This window comes from Rhinatrema bivittatum, chromosome 7 (assembly GCF_901001135.1).
Source record: "Rhinatrema bivittatum chromosome 7, aRhiBiv1.1, whole genome shotgun sequence".
In the NCBI taxonomy this organism is placed as follows: domain Eukaryota; kingdom Metazoa; phylum Chordata; class Amphibia; order Gymnophiona; family Rhinatrematidae; genus Rhinatrema; species Rhinatrema bivittatum.
This window is the reverse complement of record NC_042621.1, coordinates 112,069,461-112,096,400: the sequence shown is the minus strand read 5'-3', so window position 1 is coordinate 112,096,400 and position 26,940 is coordinate 112,069,461. Positions and strand designations below refer to the sequence as shown.

Genomic DNA, 26,940 nt, shown 5'->3' with positions numbered 1-26,940 from the left:
ATTAACATTGTCCATTAATTTGGCATTAAATATCACAGTGGTGTGTGCTAACATCCAATGTTAATGAAGTTTAGTATATCGGCCTCATGACACGCTGGGGAGAAATGCTTCTACTACTACCACTACTACTACTATTATTACTAGTACTACTATTTCTACCACCACTACCAGTACTACTACTGCTACTGATGCTGCTGCTACTATTGCTGGAAGTATCCAAGAATGCTGGATTTCCACACAAACCATTGGATTCAGGCTTCCATTCACATCTAGTGCTACAACCGTAAGATACCCTCCCTAAAAACCTTGTAGTTTAAGATTTTTGCACAAGGAGGTTAAATGATTTGCCGAAGAGCACATAATGAACTCCCTTAGAGAGACATCAAACCCTCAGGGTTCTTTGTACTCTTGACTACTAGATTGCACTGTCAACCTTATTATATTTTTTACTTCAGCGTGCAATAATCTTACAGCAGTTCTATGCAGCATAATGAGGAGGGCAGAGGCCTAAACTTACTTTGAGCTCAGGCATGAATCAATTATTCAGTCCATAGCAGTCTCTAGCAGGGAGAGCCTCAGGTCAGACTCAGAACTGAAGTTCATTGGTGGAACTGCTTAGTTCCGGCATAGTGCAGGTTATTAATGTTCATAATTAAACTTAATTGGGAACAACATATGGTGGTACTGTAGGGTTAACAACAGCCCCATTTAATGTGGACACACATACACCCACCACACTTACACCGCACTCAGTCACTCTGTTCATTTTGGTCTGCGAGCAGCTTTGGGCTATATTAAATCCCTCTTTGCATTCAAAATAAAAAAAATAATTGTTTGAATTCACATGGCACAATGAACCGGGGGGTAGTGCACATTAATGCAAGGTTACTAATCCTTCACTGGGGGGGGGGGGGGGGAAGGGGAGGGAGTTTTGCTCCTAGATTAGTTATTCCAGGAGTAATAGGTGCTGCACTAAATGAACGTGATTAGAGTTTTATAGTCCATTCCAGAACTAAATCTGAACAGAAACTATGCCATGTTTAATCCTGGTATAGTTCCACAGTGCGGAAAGAACAGGGAGCAAAATATTGCATTAACTGTGTTCATCCTGGCGCAGAACAGTCTCTGCGTGAAAACAACACAAGAGGAGCAGGGCTACAAAACCGTATATGCAGTGGGGTAGAACCTCTTGGCCTGTGCGGATAAAATGGAGCCAGATGCTAACTGTAACAGCACCGGAATGGCTGCAGCAGTTTTAAAGCAAATACAGCAGAGTCTGTTCTTTCGCTCAACCATCAGTTCAGATGGCTGTAATACAGGATATGCAGCATGAGTGATATGGACATTTCTGTAATATACTTCACCACACACTATTTCCATGGGGAAAATAGCTGTAAGTAGGCAATTTTATTTTTTTAACTATGTGACTGTTAGAGTCCTGCTTTCCTCTGGAAAAGTTGAACAGCTGGACAAGTACTTTAAAGGGACTTTGGCCTGACGTTGAAACGTTCCTGTTTAGAGCGGCATCTTACCTGATGTTTGCAGGCATTATCCTGCTTTGGTTTGCTTTGGAGGGAGACGGCCTGAGAGGTCGTTGCTGTTTTAAACAAACACAAATATCTTTCCAGGCTTTATTTAAAAACACAGTGGTACCTCATTCCAGATTGTGGAGCGCTGCTCATAGATTACATTCAGTGGGAGCCACCCTCCCACCCAGAAAACCCACCTCATAACTGAACTGCCGGCAAATTGGGAAGAACTAATGAGGGCATTGTCTGCTGTCATCCTATGATTGTGTTTGCTGCAGAAAGGGAAACTGTCCGGCTCTTACAGTGACCACCCGACTTCATGTCATGAGGAGTAGAGCCATCCTGATTATTTTAGATCCTTTTTCAAAACTTTTGCCCGTTGGAAATAGTCCCCCCCCCAAAGATTGGAAAAGGGAGATGATGATAATTCAGGGCAGACTCGCTTGATCTTCACCCTGCCAGTTCCTATCTTTTTTTTCAATTCTATACTTAACTGTATTTTATTGAACTGATAGCAAGATACAACTACCCACATAATGGACTGGCAAACATTTCCAACACTATTATCCCAACACATCACAACAAGGCTATAGTACAGTTCATATTTTCCAATTATATCCCCCCCCCAGTCCCTAAAGCCACCCCCTTCCCTCGGTGACCCAAGGACGAGTGTGACAAGTATTGTAGCAGAACAGACCTGCCAATTTCTTTTGAAGTTCAGGTGATGTCTCTATCACTTTTTGAGCACCAAGCAGTGTACTGGACTTAGGGAAACCAACTATGTCATCTTGATAGGCTGAGCCAGTTCTGGTTTATCCCTTTATGCACTTGCATCTTGTCGTCGTCCCCCCCCCCAAAAAAAAAAAACAAAAACCAAAACCCAAAAATCAGAATGGCAAATTTAGCCAGGCAAGGTGGTGAGGGGGGCAAAAACCCGGACTGGCTCAGCTTGTTCCGTGGGTCTTGGATTGGACTATTTCCTACTGAGACTGACAGTCCTAACAGTGGGTCCATAGGAAGTGAGTTTTGTGCTGCGTCTTTATAAATAGTCGGTATGGTTGTTGCTGCATTGTCCAGTGCTAATAATGAAGCTTTCAGAAAGCACTGTTTGTATATAGACTAAACATTAGCCAGGCAGTTGTAACAATGCTTGTTGGAAATGAAAACATATGCCAAGGAAGAAAAAGCAGGTTTAAGTCACAGCCCGCTGGGATATCAGAAAATTAGCAGCAAAATGATGGCTAGAAATATCGATAAACTAGCAGTGCTACATATACAAACTGCCTAATGGGCTGACAGTGGATATGCTGTTCACTTACACTGCTGCTCCTGAACTTTTCTATAACTCCCTTCTGGCCTCTGCCATTCATGAGTTAACAGGCCGTTAATAAGTCCATAAATAATGTATTTATAGTTAGCACATTAAATATTGCATTTATATATATAATATCCATGCATATATTTTTTTATAAGTGAGCTTCATGTAATTAGTATGTATAATATGTGATATTCTAGAACTGTCTATAATTGTACCCCCTATATTCCTCTCTTCAAGATCCCCCCCTTAAAGATATTTTACATGTAATTATACTTTTTGCTAAAGTCCAAAAGGACTACTGTCTCAATATAAACAAACACTATTTCTAATGGTATTATTTTCTTCTCTTTTCATTGCAGCTTAAATCGGAATTCACAGTCGAATTTTCTGTCAGTGACAGCCAAGGGGTATGTCTGATTTTATTTCATGGTGTAAAAATCTTGGCTTATAGGGAATGGGCTGATGAGAAAGGGAGAAGAGAGCTCTGAAGGAAGGAATCAGTGTAAGCAGATCTTGCCTTCCCTTGCAGAAGCGCCTTGGGGAGTTCCACATCGATTTAAATACCGGGTTCTCCTAGGAATTTGTCCCCCTGTGCAGGGGCTGGTACAAGTCAGATGTTAAAGTGGAAGGGCTTCTGCTGGAAGATTGTGGGCAGCTCACTGCAGACCGAGGGCGAGTCCGGTGGACACCTGCACATTACCCATGGGAATCAATGCATTTTGAGGGCTATTGTGTAGAAAAGCTTTTGATTAGAGGATGCTCCCAGCTTCTCCCGTCCTTGCTTCTTCTGGGAAGAATCACTGAAGGGACGCTACCGGTACTTCAAAGGATCTTATCTACTCCAGTTTCATTGTTGCAAGATGTCTTGTGCCCTCCTTCCCCCTCCCCTTCACCCTTGGTTGGATAGACAGTCCCTGCTATAGATAATAATATAGGAACACTGGCTCTGTTTGTGGGGAAAAGGAAGGGAGAGTTAATAGCAACCTAATTCTTAACTTACCTTAGGAGTCTCAAGTTGACATCATTAAACTTTACATTTCACTTATTGGTAATGTGCTGAATTAGCAGTAGGCAATGAGTTGTCAATTCAATAGGTATCACATGGCCAGTACATTAGTAATGCATTCATGAAAAGTTGAAATTTCCTGGATGAAAATGAATGATTTATAATAGGTCTGAATTTTAATATTTTTCTGGCACAGAATCATGGTTCATAGTTGGGTTTTGATGTATTCTGCTGGTGAGGTATACCAACACAATGTTAAATATACAATCAATGTGCAATTTATTTGGTTGCTTTCGGTATGCAAAACTCACTTCATTACATGTGGCAGGGCAGTGCCAATGCCTTATCTGTAGAGTTCAGGGAAGCCCGTAACATACAGCAATACTTTTTTTGGAAACATTTAAGATTTGAGATAGAATCAGAGTCCTCACAGGGCTGACCCAATGGCTCAGCAGCAGTGCTGCAAACAGAGGAGTGAAATATCGGGGTTCAGTTCCCGAATCTGGATTCCGCACCTTGGGCTGACTGGATATGCTGTGAAGGCAGTGTTCGTGACTCCTGCAGTTATCGAGAGGGAGGCCAAGGCATCATGTAATGGCGACATCTATTGTCCAGGCTCAGAGTGCATGCATAGCAGGTTCTGAAGGGGAGCTGCAGTCTGTGGCCCTTGCCTGAGGATGTGCAATGAGGGCTGGGCTGCAGAGGAGGTGGAAGAGAGTTACAAATGAGGGGGGAAAGCCTAGGTAGTTGTAAATGGCAACGACACGATAACCCCAGCAGAGGCTGGTTTCTTTGCAAACCCAAAAGACTATAGGAAATTGCTAGGCCAAAAAAATGCAACCCCCAAAGCTCTTGTGAAATAGATAGTCATAGGTTCAGCTAGTTAAGGACACCTAGCCTTATCTTTTTTCCTCTTCTTGCAGGTGATAAAACAGAAAGTGAATATTCAAGTGGGTGATGTGAATGACAACAGTCCCTTGTTTCACAATCAGCCGTATGCTGTACGAATTGCAGAGGTAGGAGTCAAAGTCTTGTGCTGCATATATACGTCTGGTCAAGAGAACTTTGGTAGCTTATCAAGGACATTTACCACTTTTTCTGTTGATCTGAAAGGAAAAAGTCATCTGTCAAATTAGCTTTTTATGTCTCTTTCCTCAAATTTTATTCCAGTGTTATATCCTGCAGAGCAGAAAATCCAACCTTATCAAACTGCTTTGGTGAAGGAAAATAATGATATTGTTTGGTATTAATAATGATATACAGCTGTACTAAAGTTTCCAACATCTGACTTTAAGACTGGTGATGCTAAAATGCATCCTGAAGTATCTCAGCTGTAAGGATCTTTACTGGTTACATTGGAATTAAACATAGATCAGTTTCCTGTTGTGTTCGTGCTAAGAAGGTAATTTCAAAAGATTTTACGCGCATAAATGGGCTTTTGAAAATTGCTACTTTTATGCACGTAACTCCTTGTAAAATTCACTCCATAGAGCTGATGTTCCAAAAGGTTTTATGCTCATAAATGGGCTTTTGAAAATTGCTACAACATACGTTACTTTTACACATGTAGGGGCGGATTTTCAGAGCCCTGCTCGCGTAAATCCGCCCAAAACCGGGCGGATTTACGCGAGCAGGGCCCTGCGCGCCGGGAAGCCTATTTTACATAGGCCTCCCGGCGCGCGCAGAGCCCCGGGACTCGCGTAAGTCCCGGGGTTTTCGGAGTGGGCGTGTCGGGAGGCGTGTCGGGGGGCGGGGCCGGAGCGCGCGGCGTTGCGGGGGCGTGTCGGCAGTGTTTTGGGGGCGGGTACGGGGCGTGGCCGCGCCCTCCGTACCCGCCCCCAGGTCGCGGCCCGGCGCGCAGCAGGCCCGCTGGCGCGCGGGGATTTACGTCTCCCTCCGGGAGGCGTAAATCCCCCGACAAAGGTAAGGGGGGGGGGTAGACAGGGCCGGGGGGGGGGGTTAGGTAGGGGAAGGGAGGGTAAGGTGAGGGGAGGGCAAAGGAAAGTTCCCTCCGAGGCCGCTCCGATTTCGGAGCGGCCTTGGAGGGAACGGGGGGAGGCAGTGCGGCTCGGCGCGCGCAGGCTATACAAAATCGATAGCCTTGCGCGCGCCGATCCAGGATTTTAGTGGATACGCGCGGCTCCGCGCGTATCTACTAAAATCCAGCGTACTTTTGTTTGCGCCTGGAGCGCAAACAAAAGTAGGCTGTTCGCGCTCGTCTGAAAATCTACCCCGTAACTCCTTTGAACGTTCATGCCTTAGCATTTATACTGTTCTGTTCGTTTTAACCCTTAAGACGATACTCAATATAAATAATCCAGGAATGAATCTGTCTTTGTGGGTGGGCTAATCCAGTGTTTCCCAATACTCTCCTGGAGGCACACCTAACCAGGATAACCACAATAAATAGGCATCAGAGAGATCTGCATAATCAGGTCTCTGTTGTGTGCAAATATAACTCATGTATATTCATTAGGGGTATCCTGAAAACCAGACTGGCTAGGTGTGCCTCCAGGAGAGGCTCGGGAAACAGTAGGTTAATCTGCTTTTGGATTAATCTAGAACTTGGTCTCCAGTTTCCTCCTCTTGTAAATTTTAGCACTAGCAAATGAGGAGCAAAAAACCTTGCACGCTAGTATTAGAGAGAGAGATGAACATTGTACAGTTGTACTCGGGGTACTGTAGTTCAAACTAACGCTATTTCTCCAGGTCTGTTCTGCTCACCATAGAATGCCTAATAGAACCGGCATGTTTCTCTAAGGAGAAAAGTAACAAATAAAAACAATTATAAATTAAATACATTTTCATATATTTAAATATCTGTTCAAGGTTTCAGGATTGTGCATGAAAAAGAAATAGTGTGCATTTAAAAACCTTTCTGTCTGTCTTACATTTGCTTTACAAGTGCTTTTTAGAATTAAGTGAGTCATGTTGGTGTGGATGCCTAGAATCGCCTGCCACCTTGCCCGAGGCCGCTTTAGTGCTGGGACCTGGCTTTAATTACCTTTTTGGATAATTTCCTCGCCATTTGTTAGCATGAGAAATATCAGCTTATAAATAATTTGTACAGATGGCCTTTGGGTTTCCTAGTTGTAAATTTTATGGCTGAACCTTCAACACTGCAGATCAAGCTAATAAAATGTTTAGAGTTCAGTGATCAGCACCTTTTGTATCTGGTAGACACTGAATCCTCAAATACAAGTGTCTGCATACAGGGCAGTGACTCTTGAGAGCGTGAATGGAGCTTACCAAGAGAATATATATACATTCTCAGGCCCATTTAAGTTTGCAAATTCGTTGATAAAAAGCCTGAAAGGTGCCTCCTGGAACAGGCAGGAAAGGGGAAGAGAAGCATTCTGTTTCAGGATCCATAGGAGGAATCACTTTGACAACTGAGGAGAAGCCTTCTACTGATCCACTACAACAGTAAATAAGATCATAAAACAATTGCACTCATGACATTCCAAGCCAGAACCATTTGAATTCTGAGTTTCTGTTTATAATCCATAGTATAATGCCTGGGACTGCATATATATAACATCAAAATACAGAGCTGTATAAACCACCATTTTTTAAGAAGAAAGGGAGTGTGGACTTTTAAGACATAAAGCAAATTGGTTGGCTGTCATCTTTCTGTTGCTTAATAAGTAGAAAGCGAGAGAAGAGCCTTGCATAAAACTGCCAGGAGTCATCAGTTACTACAGGAGATTAAGTAGAGATGAATTTGTATTGATGCAAAATGGTAATAGCCAGTTTGTTTTTTAATCACATTATGATTATGTTGTATTTATAAAGTATTTCATATCCTTAGGTCTCTGTGCATTTTACAAATGTGTTACCTAATTATGAATACTCACTCAAGACCAGTTTTCATTGCTCATACCTCAGAAGGGTAATCTGAGCTGACTATGCTAGTGTGAGGGTGCTTGAAATAAACCTGGGAAAATATAGCTGAGTGCGGTGAAGAAGCAGAAAAGACAGACAGACTGTATAAGAGAGAATTTTCTGGCAATAGCCGGAACTATAGTTCACTGTGAACTGTTGGTATTGTAGGTAGTAAGGAATGCAGAATTGTCAGTGCTTGCATAATCAACCTAGCTCTCAGCTCATCTTTCAAGAAGATAGTATTTAGCATATTACAGATAAATAATTAGAATAGACCAGTAGAAAAAAAAAGTTATGTTAACGAAGTACCTAACTCATTGACATGTAATTTAGAGGTGGTGACCTATATAACCCACATACCACTGGACTGAATCTGAGTCTGCATTAATCTTTTAATGCTCATGTAACTTGCATTTTCCTGGGATATCTCACTTACATTGAATAAAGATTTTTCTCTTTTAGCTTGTCAATACTAAGCATTTCAGCCCACAACACTCCTGTTCCTTGGGTCTATACAGTTGTTTGATTAATTTATTATCATATTTGTAGACCTCTACAAAGCAGTGATCAACAAATATAAAGAATCCATATTGAAAAACTTATTTTAATAATATGATTTAAATTAATATACAAGTGTAAAATAAACTTGCATAAACAATGTAAACAAGTTAAATCATCTACTGGGTTGTGTCAGAACCCAAACAAATCCAAGCAGTGATCCAGGGAAAACATCATTAAAAGAAGATAACAGACTTCAATATAATACCAGAGCCGAGAAACAAAAACAAGTAACATCTAGGCTAATTTAAGTTGGATGGCACACCCCAGTATAGTAACAGAGCTGAAGAGCAAATACAGATAAAGTTCCTAGCTAGTTTAACTGGAAATGTCAACTAGAACAAGAACCCAAGAATACTAACTTTATACTGGGAGATCTGTAAGAATGCAGCCTCGCCTTACTAACAGGCCGATACAGTACAGTGCGCTCCGATGGAGCGCACTGTCAGCCTGCTCTTGGACGCGCGTTTTCCCTTACCCCTTATTCAGTAAGGGGAGGAAAACGCGCGTCCAACCCGCGGCACCTAATAGCGCCCTCAACATGCAAATGCATGTTGATGGCCCTATTAGGTATGCGCGCGGGATACAGAAAGTAAAATGTGCAGCCAAGCCACACATTTTACTTTCAGAAATTAGCGCCGACCCAAAGGTCGGTGCTAATTTCTTCCGGCGCCGGGAAAGTGCACAGAAAAGCAGTAAAAACTGCTTTTCTGTGCACCCTCCGACTTAATATCATAGTGATATTAAGTTGGAGGTCCCGAAAAGTAAAAAAAGTAAAAAAAAAAAAAAATTAATTTGAATTCGGCCCGCGGCTGTTGGGCCGAAAACCGGACGCTCAATTTTGCCGGCGTCCGGTTTCCGAGCCCATGGCTGTCAGCGGGCTCGAGAACTGATGCCGGCAAAATTGAGCGTCGGCTGTCAAACCCACTGACAGCCGCCGCTCCTGTCAAAAAGGAGGCGCTAGGGACGCGCTAGTGTCCCTAGCGCCTCCTTTTCCCCGTTTTTACCGCATCACCTAATTTAAATAGAGAATTGCGCGCACCGGGAGAGCGGGCATCGTCTGCTCTCCCGCGGACTTTACTGTATCGGCCCGTATGCTTCTTAAAAGTGGCTAAATTGGTTATTCATTTAACTGCCTGTGGGATAGAATTGCTACACAGGAAAATGACCTCCTGTTAGTCTCCAATATATTGATTCTATCCGGAACTTTAAGCAGCGATGGTTGAGAGGAAAGCAGAGTTTGCCCTGGCACACACATCATTGTATATGGCAACTGAGATATTGTGCTGAATTATTTCAAACATTAAAGACCATAAAGATGATATTCAATTCCACTCTCTGAGCAACTGGAAGCCAGAGCAAGGCCTTGTAAATGGGTGAGATATGATCATAAGGCTTGGCCCCTGAAATCAAATGTGCTGAGGTGTTTTGCACCAGTTGAAGTCTTTTAGTTTAGTCCTGGGAAGCCCTTCATAAAGGGAGTTACAGTAGTCCAAGCACATTGCAACTAGGACATGGACCACTGTAATTAGGGCACTTATCAAACAATGGACATAGGTTACAAATGTTCCCTAGGTGAAACAAAACAGGCCCTCGCCACCTTACTGTTGTGTGTCTGCATGTTCAGGTCTGAGTTCAGAACAACTCCTAGGTTCTTAACCTTATGATTTGGTATTATCGCTTTATCACACAGATGCACTTATGGACAATGGGCCCTCATTGATGGTCTCCATACCATTTGTGGTGTTGAGTGGTTTAGACTTAGGGCCCTATTTACCAAGCATTTTTCACATAGAAACAAAATGGGAAAAGGGAAACTTTAGTAAACAAGCCCTTTAGTTTGTTGTGGATTAGCCAGACCTCAACTTCCTGTAAACATTTGTTAAGCTTTTTTACTTTTCCTGATTACTTTTCCTGATTATTTCCTAAGTCACAATAAGCTTGTATATCATCTGCAAACTTATATTTGAGAATTGCTCCACTAATCATCTGAGTAAGCGGCTGCATGTATACATTAAATAATACAGGAGACAGGATGCAGCTTTGAGGGACTCCAAATTGTAACCCCAGGATGCCAAGAATTAATTTCCTAAAAAAACTTTCTGCATTCTCTCCTGCAAATATCATAAAAATCATTTATGCATCTTGCCTTTGATACCATGGACTTGCAGCCTTGATAACAGAATATTATGGTCCAGTGTCGAAGGCAACTATAAAGTGAAGTGAAACAAGCACATACTCGGAGATTGTAATTAAATCTCTATCAGTGCCAAAAGGATGGTTTCTACACTAAAACCTGAACGGAAATCCCATTGTCTTGGAGCCTTGGAAACTCGGCTTTCTTCACGAAAACGTGAACTGATCGGACTGTCTCCTTTGTCTTACTTAATGGGTTTACTTATAGGCATCAACCTGAGGAGGATTCCACAGCAATTAACACATTCACTACCACTCCAGCGATAGTTCTGCTGACAGAGTATCCACTCAAACTTTGTTTGCAGCTAAGTTTTAGTGTAAGTAGGGCAAAAATTGATGTTGTGAATTTCTCCTTTTTGGAACTTCTGCTATTATTCATAGGTTTTTCCTTTTCTGGTATTTCTTCTTCTATTTATACGTATGGTCTCTATTCTGTTTGTTCAAACATAGATAAATTTGGTGAGGATGTATCTGTATTCTGCATGCATGACCAAGATGTTCTGCTAACATGTATTTTCTGTGTAGGGATCTATAAGAGCCTGGCTTGTTCTGTTTTCTTAATAGAAGGTGTATTGGTATTTTAGGGCTTCATGTAATATTTTCAATTTTGCCTGTTCATAGGTAGTGTTGTTGCTGTTTGAGAGTTGGCAGTTAGTGCTGTTATGGTATGGGAGGATTACTATATTGCAATTGTAATTCAGGTTGCTCATGGCTTTCTGAGGGCCAAGCCCATGCCCAAGTCACATTACAAGAGGCCTAGTACCATATGGATTCCAGGTGGCTTTTGTTTGCTCTCTTGCAGGGTTTTCTGGTTGGCACCACTACAGCCCATATAAATAGAATATACATGTTGTAAGTGATATTTTTATCTCAGAAGACTGTACTTTAAATGTCCTTTTACCTGTAAAATCAATTATAAATGCATAATTTTTAATTGTGGGTGTGGGGAATGCTGGAGGGCATAAGGCTGTAGGTTCACCTAGGGTAACTAAAGCCCTTGCACTGGCTTTGGGTAGTGGGTAGATAGAAACCCAATAACAACATTCATACACAGCTGATGGTGCTAGAAATTCACCCAATATCATGGTAAAACCAGAAGAATTCCAAAGAGCAGCTCCACAAATGCCAAACATCCAAGTAAATATAGAGGAGTCATATTTTTAGTTTTAAAACATCCTGATTACTGGAAGATGATGGGCAAAATGTGAAAATAATGTGAGATAACTGCCGGGTTATAGGTATTCTTCTTGCTGAACCTTCATCTTAATGTAAGGCCCTCTTCTAGTGTAAAGCTGAGAAATGCAGGAGTCACATTTGATCCCAAGGCTAAAAGCTAATACAGTCCAGCAGCCTGGGGCATGGATTCTCTGAATTGGGGGTGAGGATAGACTTCTAGGGCCCAAAGCAGAGGGTGTTACCTTACAAGGTGTAAGCTGTGGATGGGTGTAGGTGCCAAACAAACAGGCTGATCATTCTGTATAGGTGTTCCAAAATTAAACTTTACTGCTATAGTTCTTCCACTATAATTAACTGGCATCAAACACATGCATTCCTGTGCATTGATATCCAGACAGATTTCCAAAATGTCTCCTTATCTATGCAAGTGTTTCTCAGTATGTGGGGTCCTAGGAATATCTCACACTCTAGGGCATGGAAAAGTATGGGCAGGGGTCTCTTAGAAGTGGGCAGGATACCCTCCCCCAAAAATATTTGACGTATGGTTGTTCTCCAGGTAATCCAACTCTGATTCCTCTTTTCCCAGGGTGAAGACTCCTATAGGGGTCTCCAGATGAACAACAGCTCTTGCTCATAGTTTTCCTTTTCAGATGATAAACAGGAGATTTTTCAAAATGAAAGGTCCAGGTAGCAGGGAAAAATTACTCTTTCTCTTTTCCCCATTCTTGGGCAGGTAGGGTAATGGCAAACTTTCTCTAAAAAGAAAAGACAAAAATCTCCACAAAATACTCAGCTACTCATAACAGAATCACCACTGCCTGTTCACTGGGTGTGAAACATAGAAACATGACAGCAGAAAAAGACCATAGGGCCTATTTTGTCTTTCCATCCACGCCAGAATGGGCAGAAAGAGAGACCAGCAGGCTTTCTGTCATTCCAGTCCTTCCCAGATGTAGGAGTATTTTCCCTCCTTGAGCAAGGACTGGAGAAACAGCAAAACTTCAGAAATGGCTTGAAACCAACTCTCTCCAAATCACAGTCATCACTGTCCATATGCTGGATGTGAGATGGAACAGCGGGGTCTTTTCTCTTCCTATCCTAGATAGCCAGGGGCCTAGCCTACAAGAGATAGAGAAACCAGGGGAATAAAACAGCTCCTTCTTCTTTGACTGCTAATTAAAAATGCCTCAGTGAATTACGATGCAGCCTACCACTGCAGCCACCATGCAAGGGGTTTTCTCCTCTCCTACACTGTCTATCACAGATCTGTTACTAGGGCTTACTAGTGGAGATCCCAAAAGGTCTCTACATGAATAACAAAATATACAGCCAAATCTGAGTCAATGTGAATTGTTTCCGAAAATTTGGATTTCAATAAGCCAGCCTGAATGTGGCTCTAAAAATTAAACAGATATCAAAGTTGAACTAGCTCAGTCCAAGTCCTCATTTGGTAATACCTGAAAGTCAATTAACTTTTGCTTGTATACGATATTACATTGTGCCATATTTTTGAAGATGTTCCCTAACATGCAAAGAAAGATAAAAATAGCAAAGCATCTGTTCCATGTCTTTTTTGGATGAAAACTTTTGAAATTTTCATTCCAACATGGAACATAAGGTTGGTCAGGATATTTTGTATGCTGGCATCACCAGTGACTTAATGCCAGATCAGTGGCTTATTGTAGTCATGTTTAATATCATCACTGATGACTCACCATAAGAAAGATGTCATGATGTCATTGAGGTCAATATTCAAAAGCCATTTAGACAGATGACTTAGTTATCCATCTAAATGCCAAGTTTTGGGATATTCAGCCTCTTATCTAGCTAAATTACAGCCAGATAAATCATTATCTGGCTATAATTTACCTGGATAAAAAAAAGTGGTGTTCTAGGAGCATTCTGGGGGCATGACAAAGTTATCTGGCTAATTTATCCTATTTTCAGCTCTAACTGGCTAAGGCCTAGCTTCATCATTTTGCTACAAATACAGTACCCGCAATAAAAAAAAAAGGGGGCGTGGTTAGGCTAATTTTCTAGATGAGAAGTCCCATCGCATGCTGTGTTACTGACTGGACAGCTTTTATCGCATTTGAGAGCGAGAGAGGACTTTTTACATGCATTGTCATATATATGAACAGTTGCCATCTCTGAAGATTTCATGTGATTTGAATTGATGAAAGGTGAAAGAAGTGTAGATTTCTTCCATATTCTCTCTACCTAGCTTGACTGCAGCTAGGTAGAGAGTGCATCAAGCAAGGTAGAGAGAACATGGTACAAATCTACTACTCTTATACCTTTCATCACTTCATATCACATTAAATCTTCACTGATGGCAACTGTGTTGTTCGGACATATGACAGTACATGTAAAACTACACTCCAAAACCCAACTCACCCCACAAACATCACCACAAGTTCATAATGCCCCTTTTACAGTGGTATAAAAAAGTTCTGATATAAGTGAGCCTCCACAGAAATGATCTCTCCCCTCCTCTTCCTAGAACAAGGGGGAAAGCCAACAGTCACTCAGCAGTACATGGTTCGGAGGAATGTATCTTTGAAGGATATTAATGAAACAGGAGAGTTAGGGCATTACAACAGAGAAGTTCCAATAAAAGCAAAAGTAGTCAATATGCCTATAAGTAAAGAAATCCAAATTATCCCTATCAACTGAAAAGCAAGTTGTTAATACAAACAAAAAGTGCACTTTGAAATGTCTGTATGCCAATGCCAGAAGTCTAAGAAGTAAGATGGGAGAGTTAGAATATACAGCAGTGAATGATGAGATAGACATAATTGGCATCTCAGAGACCTGGTGGAAAGAGGATAACTAATGGGACAGTACTATATCAGGGTACAAATTATATCACAATCATAGGGAGGATCAACTTGGTGCGGGTGTAGCACTTTATAGGGATGTGCATTCGTTGTGAACTAATGCGCAATCTGCAACATATAGGTCCCTATTCGTTGCATTCGTGGGTTCGCGAAACGTATGGCGAACCCCCACGAATGCAACAAATCCTGAACGAATAAACCCCCCACCCTCCTGACCCCCCAAGACTTGCCTAAAGTTTGTGGTGGTCCGGTGGGGGTCCTGGATCAATCTCCTGCACTCGCGCCGTCGGCTGCCAGTATTCAAAATGGCGCCGATAGCCTTTGACCTTACTATGTCACAGGGGCTACCGGTGCCATTGGTCGGCCCCTGTCACATGGTAGGAGCACAAGATGGTGCCAGCTGTCCATTGCTCCTACCATGTGATAGGGGCCGACCAATGGCACCGGTAGCCCCTGTGACATAGTAAGGTCAAAGGCTATCGGCGCCATTTTGAATACCGGCAGCCGACGGCACGAGTGCAGGAGATGATCCAGGACCCCCGCTAGACCACCAGGGACTTTAGGGAAGTCTTGGGGGGGTCAGGAGGTTGGGGGGTTGTAGGTAATTAAATTTAAAGGGAATGATTGCTGAATTCAAAGTATTAATGGATTGGGCTTTCCCCCTTGACCGAATGCAATGTATCTGGGCCCCGACGAATACGTATCCCGAATCCAATGAATACTTTCCAGCTGCATATCCCTAGCACTTTATATCAAAGACTAAATGCTCAATAGAATCTATATGGGTAGAAATCCCATGTATGTTGGGTAAGAGTATAGTGATAGGAGTATACTACCGTCCACCTGACCAAATTGATCAGACATATGATGAAATGGTAAGAGAAATCAGGGAAGCTAACCATTTGATCAATGCAGTAATATTGGAGATTTCAATTATCCTTATATTGACTGGGTAAATGTAACATCAGGACATGCTAGAGACATAAAGTTCCTGGATGGAATAAAAAACTGATTCATGGAGCAATTGGCTCAGGAACCAACGAAAGAGGGAGCTATTTTAGATCTAATTCTTAGGGGAACACAGAATTTGGTGAGAGAGGTAATGGTGGTGGGACTACTTGGCAATAGTGATCATATCATGATCAAATTTAAACTAATGACTGGAAGGGGGATAATATGTAAATCTACAACTCTAACCCTTAAGTTTCAAAAGGGAAAATTTGATAAAATGAGGAAAATAGGAAAAAACTGAAAGGTGCAGCTGCAAAGGATAAAAGTGTACAACAGGCGTGGACATTGCTTAAAAATACAATCCAAGAAGTGCAGTCCAGATGTATTTCGCGTATTAAGAAGAGTGGAAGAAAGGCAAAACGATTACCGCCATGATTAAAAGGTGAAGTGAAAGAGAGGCTATTTTAGCCAAAAAAAAAAAAAGTTCAAACTGGAAGAAGGATTCATCTGAAAAAAATAAGAAAAAGCATAAGCATTGTCATGTGTAAAACACTGATAAGGCAGGCTAAGAGAAATTTGAAATGAAATTGGCCGTAGAGGCAAAAAATCATAATAAAAACGTAAAAATATATATCCGAAGCAAGAAACCTGTGAGGGAGTCGGTTGGACTGTTAGATGACCGAGGGGTTAAAGGGGCTGTTAGGGAATATAAGGCCATTACAGAAAGACCAAATTAATTGTTTCTGTGTTTAATAATGAGGATGTTTGGGAGATAAACGGTTCTGGAGATGGTATTCAAGGGTTATGAGTTAGATGAACTGAACCATATCACTGTGAACCTGGAAAATGTAGTAGGGCAGATTGATAAAGATCATAAGAACATGCCATACTGGGTCAGACTAAGGGTCCATCAAGCCCAGCATCCTGTTTCCAACAGTGGCCAATCCAGGCCATAAGAACCTGGCAAGTACCCAAAAACTAAGTCTATTCCATGTTACTGTTGCTAGTAAGAGCAGTGGCTATTTTCTAAGTCAACTTAATTAATAACAGGTAATGGACTTCTCCTCCAAGAACTTATCCAATCCTTTTTTAAACACAGGTACACTAACTTCACTAACCACATCCTCTGGCAATAAATTCCAGAGTTTAATTGTGCATTGAGTGAAAAAGAACTTTCTCCGATTACTTGTGCCACATGCTAACTTCATGGACTGCCCCCTTGTCATTCTATTATCCAAAAGAGTAAATAACCAATTCACATCTACCCATTCTAGACCTCTCATGATTTAAACACCTCTATCATATCCCCCCTCAGCTGTCTCTTCTCCAAGCTGAAAAGTCCTAACCTGTTTCGTCTTTCCTTATAGGGGAGCTGTTCCATTCCCTTTATCATTTTGGTCACCCTTCTCTGTACCTTCTCCATCGCAACTATATCTTTTTTGAGATGCGGCGACCAGAATTGTACACAATATTTAAGGTGCCGTCTCACCATGGAGCGATACAGAGTCATTATGACATTTTCCATTTTATTCACCATTCCCTTTCTAATAATGCCCAACTTCTGTTTGCTTTTTTGGCTGCCGCAGCACACTGAACCAATGATTTCAATGTGTTATCCACTATGATGCCAAGATCTCTTGGTAGCTCCTAATATGGAACCTAACATTGTGTAACTCTAGCATCATGGGTTATTTTTCCCTATATGCATCACCTTGCACTTATCCACATTAAGTAATCCATGAAAGGACATCGCCACCTATCCCATGACTTATTTCTTTTCCTAGAAGCCTCTCATGAGTAGCAAATCACCTGGACCAGATGGTATGCACCCGAGGGTGGCCAGCATAACTCCAATATTTAAAAAGTGCTCCAGAGGCGATCAAGAAACTATAGACCAATGAGCCTGATTTCAGTGCCAGGAAAATAGTGGAAACTATTCTAAAGATCAAAAACACAGAGCATATAGAAAGACATGGTTTAATAGAACACAGCATGGATTTACATAGAAACATATAGAAACATAGAAATGACGGCAGAAGAAGACCAAATGGCCCATCTAGTCTGCCCAGCAAGCTTCACACATATTTTCTCTCATACTTATCTGTTTCTCTTAGCTCTTGGTTCTATTTCCCTTCCACCCCCACCTTTAATGTAGAGAGCAGTGATGGAGCTGCATCCAAGTGAAATATCTAGCTTGATTCCAAGCTGCATCCAAGTGAAATATCTAGCTTGATTTACCCAAGGGAAGTCTTGCCTCACAAATCTGCTTCATTTTTTTGAAGAGGTTAATAAACATGTGGATAAAGGTGAACCAGTTGATGTAGTGCATTTGGATTTTCAGAAGGTGTTTGTCAAAGTCCCTCATGAGTGGTTTCTAAGAAAACAAAAAAGTCATGGGATAAGAGGTGATCTCCTTTCATGGACTACAAACTGGTTAGAAGACAGGAAACAGAGAGTAGGATTAAATGGTCAATTTTCTCAGTGGAAAAGGGTAAAACAGTGAAGTGTCTCAGGGATCTGTATTTGAACCGGTGGTTTTCAATATATTTATAAATAATCTGAAAAGGAATACGACAAGTGAGGTAATCAAATTTGCAAATGATTCAAAATTATTCAGAGTAGTTAAATCAGAAGTGGATTGTGATAAATTGCAGGAGGACCTTGCAAGACTGGAAGATTGGACATCCAGATGGCAGATGAAATTTAATGTGGAGAAGTGCAAGGTGATGCATATAGGGAAAAATAACCCATGCTGTAGTTATACAATGTTCCCTATTAGAAGCTACCATCAAGGAAAAGATATATGAGTCATAATGGATAATACATTGAGATCACTGGCTCAGTGTGTTGTAGCAGTCAAAAAAGCAAATAGAATGTTGGGACTTATTAGGAAGGGAATGGTTAATAGAACGGAAAACGTCATAATGCCTCTATATCACTTGAGACCATACCTTGAGTACTGTGTACAATTCTGGATGCCACATGTCAAAAAAGATATAGTTGCACTGGAGAACATACAAAGAAGGGCAACCAAAAAGATAAAGGGGATGGAACAGCTCCCCTATAAGAAAGGCTGAATAGGATAGGGCTGTTCAGCTTGGAGAAGAGACGGCTGAGGGGGATATGGTAGAAATCTTTAAAATCATGAAGGTCTAGAACGGGTAAATGTGAATCAGTTATTTGCTCTTTCGGATAATAGAAGGACTAGGGGGCACTCCATGAAGTTAGCAAGTAGCACATTTAAAACTAATTGGAGAAATCTCTTTATCACTCAATGCACAATTAAGCTCTGGAATTTGTTGCCAGAAGATGTGGTTAGTGCAGTTAGTGTAGCTGGGTTTAAAAAAGGTTTGTATAAGTTCTTGGAGGAGAAGTCCATTAACTGCTATTAAACAAGTTAACTTAAGGAATAGCCATTGCTATTACTGGTATCAGTAGCATGGTATAGACTTAATGTTTGGTTACTTGCCAAGTACCTGTAGCCTGGATTGGCCACTGTTGGAAACAGGATGCTGGGCTTGATGGACCCTTGGTCTGACTCAGTATGGCAATTTATGTTCTTATGTCCCTCTCCCTCTCCCTTCCTAAACTGAAATTCGTGATAAAAACCTTATCAGCTGGTACAACTCACAGGAAAAAAGTGTAGTTATTTCCGGCATTATTACCTGTATTGTTGTGCGTTACTTTATCACTTACCACGCTAACTGACTCTCATTTCCATTTACTCCGCCAAACCCCTCCCACTTGAATACAAATCAAAAATTGGCATACACAATTTGCGATGCGGTATTTAACGGGGTGTTAGGGTCCTAACGCACGCGATTAAGCCCTAACACATTTTGATAAATGACCCTGTAAGTTATCTGGATAACTTTAGGCCTGCTTGTGTGGCCAGATAATCAGATACCTAACCAGATGTCTTCAAATATATCCAGTTATTTATTTATTTATTTTGTTGAGAAGTTTTATATTCCTCCACCTACAAGAGTAGCTCAGGGCAGTTTACAAAAGTAACACTCAAATTAAAACAGACAAGTAGAGTTGTATAAAATGGAAAAAAAAAGTTAATGGGTCTGTGGCCCAATTTTCTTGCTCCTCCCTCTTCTCCCAAAGTTTATCATTTGTGCTTCATTTTATTATGTTTTATTATATGCTTTGCTTTTTAGTTTTACTTTGCTGATTATGTATGTTTTTAAATTGTAAACCGCTTAGATCTGCATTTTGCCTGTATATGCGGTATAGAAAATGTTTTAAATAAATAAATAAAATAAGACCCTGTCAGCCAAAGCCCTCTATAATTTGTTTACATGGCCCCAGCTTCTTCAGTCCCATTACGAATTAAAAATAAAATTTAAATCTCCCCTCGCTGCCAGACCCCTCACCATAGTTGAAGAACTGTCCATCCTCAAACATCCCCCCCCCCCCCCCAAATACACACACACGTGATGGAAACATGAATAGTGTATAACTTATACTTCCAGTGCTGACTCCGACAGACTCGGCACTGGAGCGCCAGGAGCGAGTAAGGTTACAGCTTGCTGCTGGCAGGAATCGGAGGGTTGGAGGAGGGATCCTTGGCTCTACTAGCCTAAAGTTATCTTGCCACTTAAGGCTGGATAACTTCATAATTTAGCTGGCTGTATTCAAACATAACTGGTCAGATTTTATCTAGCTATATATTACCAGATAACTTTAGGCTAGTGTATTCCCGTTAATATACGGGAGAAGTTATCCAGTTAACTTTAGCTAGATAACTTGTCCACTAAATGGCCTGCTGAATATTGGCCTCTTCATGTCTTACAGTGTATCTGTTAGTTCACCATAAAGCTAATGTCATGATTTTCTTTGTCCATGTCTAATGACATCACTGGTCACCATAAGATGAGCACCATGATCTTGTTGTTTCTCAAAATGCTTTATAGTTTAACACAGCAGAGATCATCCCATGTGGCTTAGTATTTTGTGTGATGATATGAAATGTAATTACTCCCAATAGCTATTTCTAGTCTGGATTGCACAGATTTGACTTTCCAGACATATGATATTCATTTTGATATTAGAAACCAGAATGATGCCATCTTGAGTCTTAAGAGACTTTTCAGCTGTTGCAGGATGATTCCATGCTGTGGTTCTTCTGTTAAGTCTAGAAACAAGACTGATCCAGTCATGTTAGTGATTTAAGTCTATTCTCTTTTGACTCTTTATGAAAGTAGACTATAGCAATGATGCACATAGTCATAGCACTCTACAGTTCTGCGACTTTGGAACATTGTAGTAAGTGTAACACTATCACAAGGTGCATCATTTTGGTTGGGTTAATTTACAATTGATTAAAGTATATTCCTAAAAACTGCTGTAACATAGATTACTTTTATTGATACATTTTCAGGGAGAATTTTCTTGGATTAAGTTAAAACCCTATCTGAATGGGAGGTTGATTTTCTTATACTTGGTGCTGAACTGGGACAGGCTGCAAGTCTATTCAGATAAATCTGAACAATCTATGGTTCAACTGGAAATCCCATAGTTTACCAGTTGGGGAGCAGTTCAGTTGTGACTACACAGAGTTTTGCATTCATATTGGAGGCAGTTTAAGATTGTCCGAGTCAAACTGGGTCAAGATTGACCCAATTCCAGGGTGCTTGAAGGTACCCCAGTGCTTGGCCCGTGGCTGAGGAATATCAATGCAATGACCAGTTTAATATGTTGGTGAGGGGGAGGGATTTATAAACATAGGAAAAATCACTGGCTATTTACAAATGAATGGGGCCAGGTTCCAGCCATGATTCCAACTGAGTTGGAAATACATAGGAGCAGGAGGAAACTTTCTGGTAAAAAAAAAAACAAAAACCCAAACCAAACCAAAAACATATTTGTGTACAAATAAGCATGTAGGTAATGAAGACCCGGCTGGTAGAGGTATCTGGATTTTTAGAAGGCATTTGATAAAGGCCCTCATGAGAGACTGCTAAGGAAATTAGGAAGTTGGAAGAGAAGGCAATGTCCCATTGTGAATTGGTAACTGGTTTAAGGACTAAATGGTCAGTTTTCTTAATAGGGAGAGATTAATAGTGGAGTACCCCAGGGACCTGCACTGGGACAGGTGTTGTATAACATATTAGCAATGATTTGAAAGAGGGAGTAAAGAGTGAGGTGATCGTCTGCAAATGGCACAAAACCGATGTTCTTCAAAAGGTTCAACAAGGTAACTTTGCCAGTTTGCCCCTAAACCCTTTTCTTCTAAAATATTTCCCCCACCAACGGGCTAAGTTTGCCTACCTAAATTCACAAAACAGCTGGGACAAAAAGGGTTGCTCCTGGGGTGGGCTTAAAACTTAGATGGTTTATGGTGAGTTTCAGCCAAAATACCTAGCTATTTAGGTTTGTTTGGAAATTGTGCTAAAAATAAAGAGCTAAAATTAGCCAGTTATCTTAGCCTCCCTACACTAAGCCTTTAAAACACAGCATACAATGATATAGACTGCCGTTGATATTGTCTGTCATTTCAAACAAAAGCATACCCGTTCTTCAGATTTAACCATTACCTCTCTACTGCAGGGGTGGACAAACCACGGCCAGCAGGCCAAGTCAGGCCTGTCATTGACTTCTATCCAGCCCACTAAACTTTTAAAAATTAACATTAGGTGCGGCCAGCGATGTTCGCCGAGTGCCGACATCATCAGCAAAGGCTCGTGCAGTCCCCATTGAATGATGTGCTGACTCGCGCTATGCCGGGTACTGGCCTTTGCCGATGAACTTAGCACCCGAAGAGGGGGGGAGGAGGTAAGGACGCCACCAAACTTTTCTCTCCATGATTGCTGGCGGGCAGGTGAGCGTCTGTGCCGCGTGGCATCCTGAATAAGGTTGCCATTGGTTTGCTGTAATTCTCACTACCCTTATCAGAAGCACGGGGATTGCTACCATCAACCAATAAGCCTGGACACAACTGCAACATCACTTCTCTGATTTGACGCTGAGGGTGGGGGAAGGGGAACTGGATTCTGACATCAGTCAACATGGGCTCCGACCTTTACTGTCTGAGGGGTTCTGATATGCAGACATAAGGGGGAAAAGCACAGGACTGATTCTACGACCAAGTCCAAAAGCAAAGCATGTCAGCATTGCTGGGATTTTCTGGAAGGCTCCTCACCTAGTAAAAATGTTGCCAGCAGTAATTTTTTATGAGTTTGACAGTTGCTTGGCTTTTGATTGTAAATACTTGTACCCTTATCATAAGGATTGGGGGTAACTACACGGACTACCCTTAAGATAAACCTGGGGTGACCTACACAGTGTGGTAGATATTACCATGAGAAGCTTGCTGGGCAGACTGGATGAACCATTTGGTTCATTTCTGCCGACATTACTATGTTACTGTGTTAGATACTACTTATGCATGTGTATGCTAATTTCTACATACATAAATCTTTGAAAATTCACCACAGTTTCATTAGAAATGATTAGAAAAGTCCAAAATGGGGGCATGAAATAGGCTGCATTGCTTCCCCCCTTTCACTATAATAGTAAACATTCACTATAATAGTAAACAAATGAATGAATAAAACAAATGCAAATGTTTTTTTTCATATAAATTGAACTGAATGAATGATTATGACCTATGAAACAATGAATGAACCAAAATGACTTTTGACTTTCTAAATCAAAATGGTATTTTTTAGTAAGGTGTAACATTTAAAAAATATGATTACACTGCATATTTGTTCTATTGCTTTTGATCTTGAATTTCAAACAGTAAATGTGTAGGAATTTTGCACCTCCTGCAGCTTCTTTTTTTTTTTGTCTGTTCATGCACGTGTAACTGAGCCTGTGTGTGAAATCAGGTTGCCTGTGGTAACTGAGCACTACACAAGAAAGGTCCTGTTAATATGCTGTTTGCTCATATTCGCCTACCAATGGGCTTTGATCTCTCACTTCCTCTCACAGGCACTCAGAGGGATGGTAACTTTTAAACAGGTGTGCAGGCACACATGTGCGCGTGTTCATCAGCCCGTGCCCAGGGACGCGCAGATGTTATAAAATAGCCTGATCGTGCGCACACGTGCATGCAATTTTAAGTGGATATGGGCCTAAGCGTGCAAATGCCGCTTCTACCGCGTTAAATGGATGGATTTTAAAAGACCCTCGCACAAATGCTATTGCCAGTTTGTTCCCAGTTCTCCCAGGTAAGGATTAGGACTTCCAAACCCCCTTAATTTATTAGCCTCCCTTCTCCCCTGTTAGCCCCGACCTTTAAAATCCTGGTGATCCGTCTAGTTATCTTTATTTTATAACTTGCATGCCATCTGTAGCAGAAGTAAAGTTACGTGCAGGGGACCTTGGTGTGCGCCTGTGCACACAAGTATTTACGCGCTGATTTCAGGATAAAATCCAGGAACACCTGGGTCTCGCCCCTTCTTGAACTTTTCATTTGTGCACATAGCAGCAAGTACGTGCACACACGAGTGCCCTTTAAAATCCGCTCTGCCTGCACTGACCTGACTTGTACGTGTATCTCCTGGTTTTGGCGCGCACTGGGCTTTTAAAATTCAGCTTTAAGGGGATTTCTTTATTAGTAGCTGTGAATGCCATGCCTTGAATTGATCAAGATGTCTGCAGAGCAAAGGAGAAAAGCAGTCAACGGCCTCGCTATGGGAAATGGAGAAAACCTTAACGGTAGCAGCCGCCACTTACTCCTTTGTCCGTCGTCCCTTCGGTTTTACTTTGCCCGTATTTTAACAATCATTTGTCGGTGTCCGCTATAATAGTAACCACACATACTCTGACTTTGGTATAAAAAAATGGCCGCAGCTTTTATTTTTTAAACACAACATAACTTTCTGGGTACCTGAGCCGGTAGTATGTTTTTGCCGCTGCCCGCCACATGAACCAAGCAAGGCAACCATACTCAGTGAGGCCCCCCGCCTTCTTCCCGAGCAAGGGGGCCATGCCCTTTGGCGCCTTCGGTGCCCTCGCCTTTTGACTCCCGGTGCTGATGGCTACCCCGCCATCATGTGATGTCATCAGCACCACTTGTAATCTTGCCCAACCGGCCCGCGTACCTGCCAAGACACGAGGTAGGGAGGACCCTTGCCTCATGTCCCCCCACTAATATATAAGCTGTGGCCTTTTTACCTTTCTGTCTTGTGCCTCAATGGTATCCTGTAGGTTATTATTGAATATGTTGTATCCTATCTCTGACAAGTGTATTCCGTCCGGTCTGAACAACCCTGGGGACATATCGTCCGCCCACTGGTGTATTATTTGCTGCCCCCCCCCCCCCATCTTTTGTGTCCATATCCCAATTTGGCGATTTACTTTCTTTCTACCATGACCCCATAATTCTGAATCTTTCCATTTTGGTCTCAGTATGATATCTGACCAGCATACCATGGTATTGAGGTATAGCTCCATTATCTTGGCAAGGTCACTTTTTACTTTCTTTACAAGGCACTTACATGTCCATGAACACAAATCATTGCCCTTCAGATGCAATATTATCACATCTGGAGCTGCCCTTGCGTGCCTTAGGCACCATGGAAAGGGCAATAACTGTTCACATTGCATGCCCGGCTTTTCCATCCATGCGATGACCCAACCTTTTGGTGCCAGCCCCAAATGTTGTCCATATGGCCGTCCATGTGCTCTCTTAGCCGCCCAACGTATGTATGAGTGACCAATGATCCATGCTATACTCTGCACCTGCTGGGCATCTGTATGATAAAATTAACAATTCTTGTTAGCCGTGTTCACTCTGTCTAATCGTACATATGTATCGACTGCCTTAGATCGCCAACATCCAGTTTTCTTTATTGCGGCCGTTTCAAGTCCGGCCTGAGCAGTACTTGTGGCCGCACCAGTTCTGAATGAGTGCGTGGTGAATTTCTGTATGTCCTTCATTTCTGTTACCAATGCTTTGAGTACTGCAGCAAATTGGAATCTGGTAAGCGGAGTACCATCGGCTCCGCTTTGTATTAGCAGATGGCCGCACTGCCAGATACTCTCTCATGTTGTATATCGGACTCGTGTCGCACCCCGGAACTCTGTTAAGTGACAACGTAGACCCTCGTCCTTCTTGGTCCGTCTTGGATTTTTGTATGGTTATTGTTAGCTTCTCTGGCGTCCACACCACATTCTTTCTAAGCAGCCCACTATTTCCTTTGTCTACCTTGTTGCCCGCCACCAATTCTCTTACTCTAAATGCTCTGAAGAATGCCAATGAGAATGCCAGTCGAAACAGTCCTATTTCAAATTCCAATGAGCAGATTGCTGATAAATGTGCCCATAACGTCCTCAGCATGTTGTGTGTGATGGGATGTCTGCTATCCCTGGTGGGACCTATTCTTCTCGCCCATCCGGTCATCATCTTTCTGATAATGAATGACTTAGTGGGGTCACCCCAACTGCGTGCCTTAGTAAAAAATGATAAACCTGCCAGACGTTTAATTACTGTGTTCCTTGCTACTCTGCCCTCCTTTGCAGAGTCTATGTATTTGACGATCAGCTCATCACTTATCAGGCCTTGTTTCCAACCATTCTCTCCCAAGAACTTGGTCACTTCTTCATATCCCCGGCAATAGGAGGTCCAAGTAGATGGAGCGACTGATCTGCGTACTAATTCCCGAGTGGTTGCAGACCAACTTTCCATAGGTGCGCTGGCATTGGTGTCCCCGCTTCGTCTGCTGTTGGTACCTGCTTACAAAACAAATGCCATTTAGCATGAGATAAAGCGTCCGCAGCACAATTAAAAATTCCCGGCACGTGCCTAGCCCGCAGTATAGTGTTAGTTCTTAATGCCTCTACTATTTCCCAGAGCAAATTGACAACCCTTGGGCACTTGGCCGATTGTGCGATTAATACCTGCACCACTGCTTGGTTGTTGCACCAAAATATTATGTGTTTATTTCTTATCCTGTCACTCCACAATAACAGTGTCACCCGTATAGGGAAGAGCTCTAAAAATGTTATGTTCTTGGTGAGCCCTTGCGAGATCCATTCTTCTGGCCAGCTTTCCACGCACCATGAATCTTGACAAATTGCTCCGAAACCTCAACCTCCTGATGCATCAGTGCGGATGTTCAAATCTTTGTTGGACAATGGTGGCCCCTGTATCACCGATACTCCGTTAAAGTTGTTGAGGAAGGAGTGCCGTATCTCAAAATCCACCCTGATCTCTTTGGAGACACGTAGGAAATGATGCGGTCATTGTATCCCCACTGTTGCCGCTGCCAGTCTCCTCATGAATGCTCTTCCCATGGGAATAACCCAGCACGCAAAGTTCAATGATCCCAGAATGGATTGGGCGACCCGCAGGATTATTTTCTTTGCTGCTGATGCTTGTTGTATAATTATGCGGAGATTGTCAACCTTTTCTTCTGGCAGTCTCGTTATCATCTTGTTAGAATCTATCTTGATGCCTAGGAAGGATATAATGGCTGCCGGACCATCCGTTTTACTGAGTGCCAGCAGAACACCAAATTCCCT

The 26,940-nt window shown here is 42.0% G+C and overlaps 1 protein-coding gene across 1 annotated transcript in view; it reads left to right on the top strand.

Moving 5' to 3' along the window:
* Positions 1 to 26,940, top strand: part of CDH23 (cadherin related 23) — a 1,814,588-nt gene that overhangs the window by 388,443 nt on the left and 1,399,205 nt on the right. Inside the window, exons 5-6 of the mRNA XM_029608940.1 lie at positions 3,207 to 3,254; positions 4,777 to 4,869. Of these exons, the coding sequence (XP_029464800.1) occupies positions 3,207 to 3,254; positions 4,777 to 4,869 (141 nt within the window). The remainder of the gene's footprint in view (positions 1 to 3,206; positions 3,255 to 4,776; positions 4,870 to 26,940) is intronic.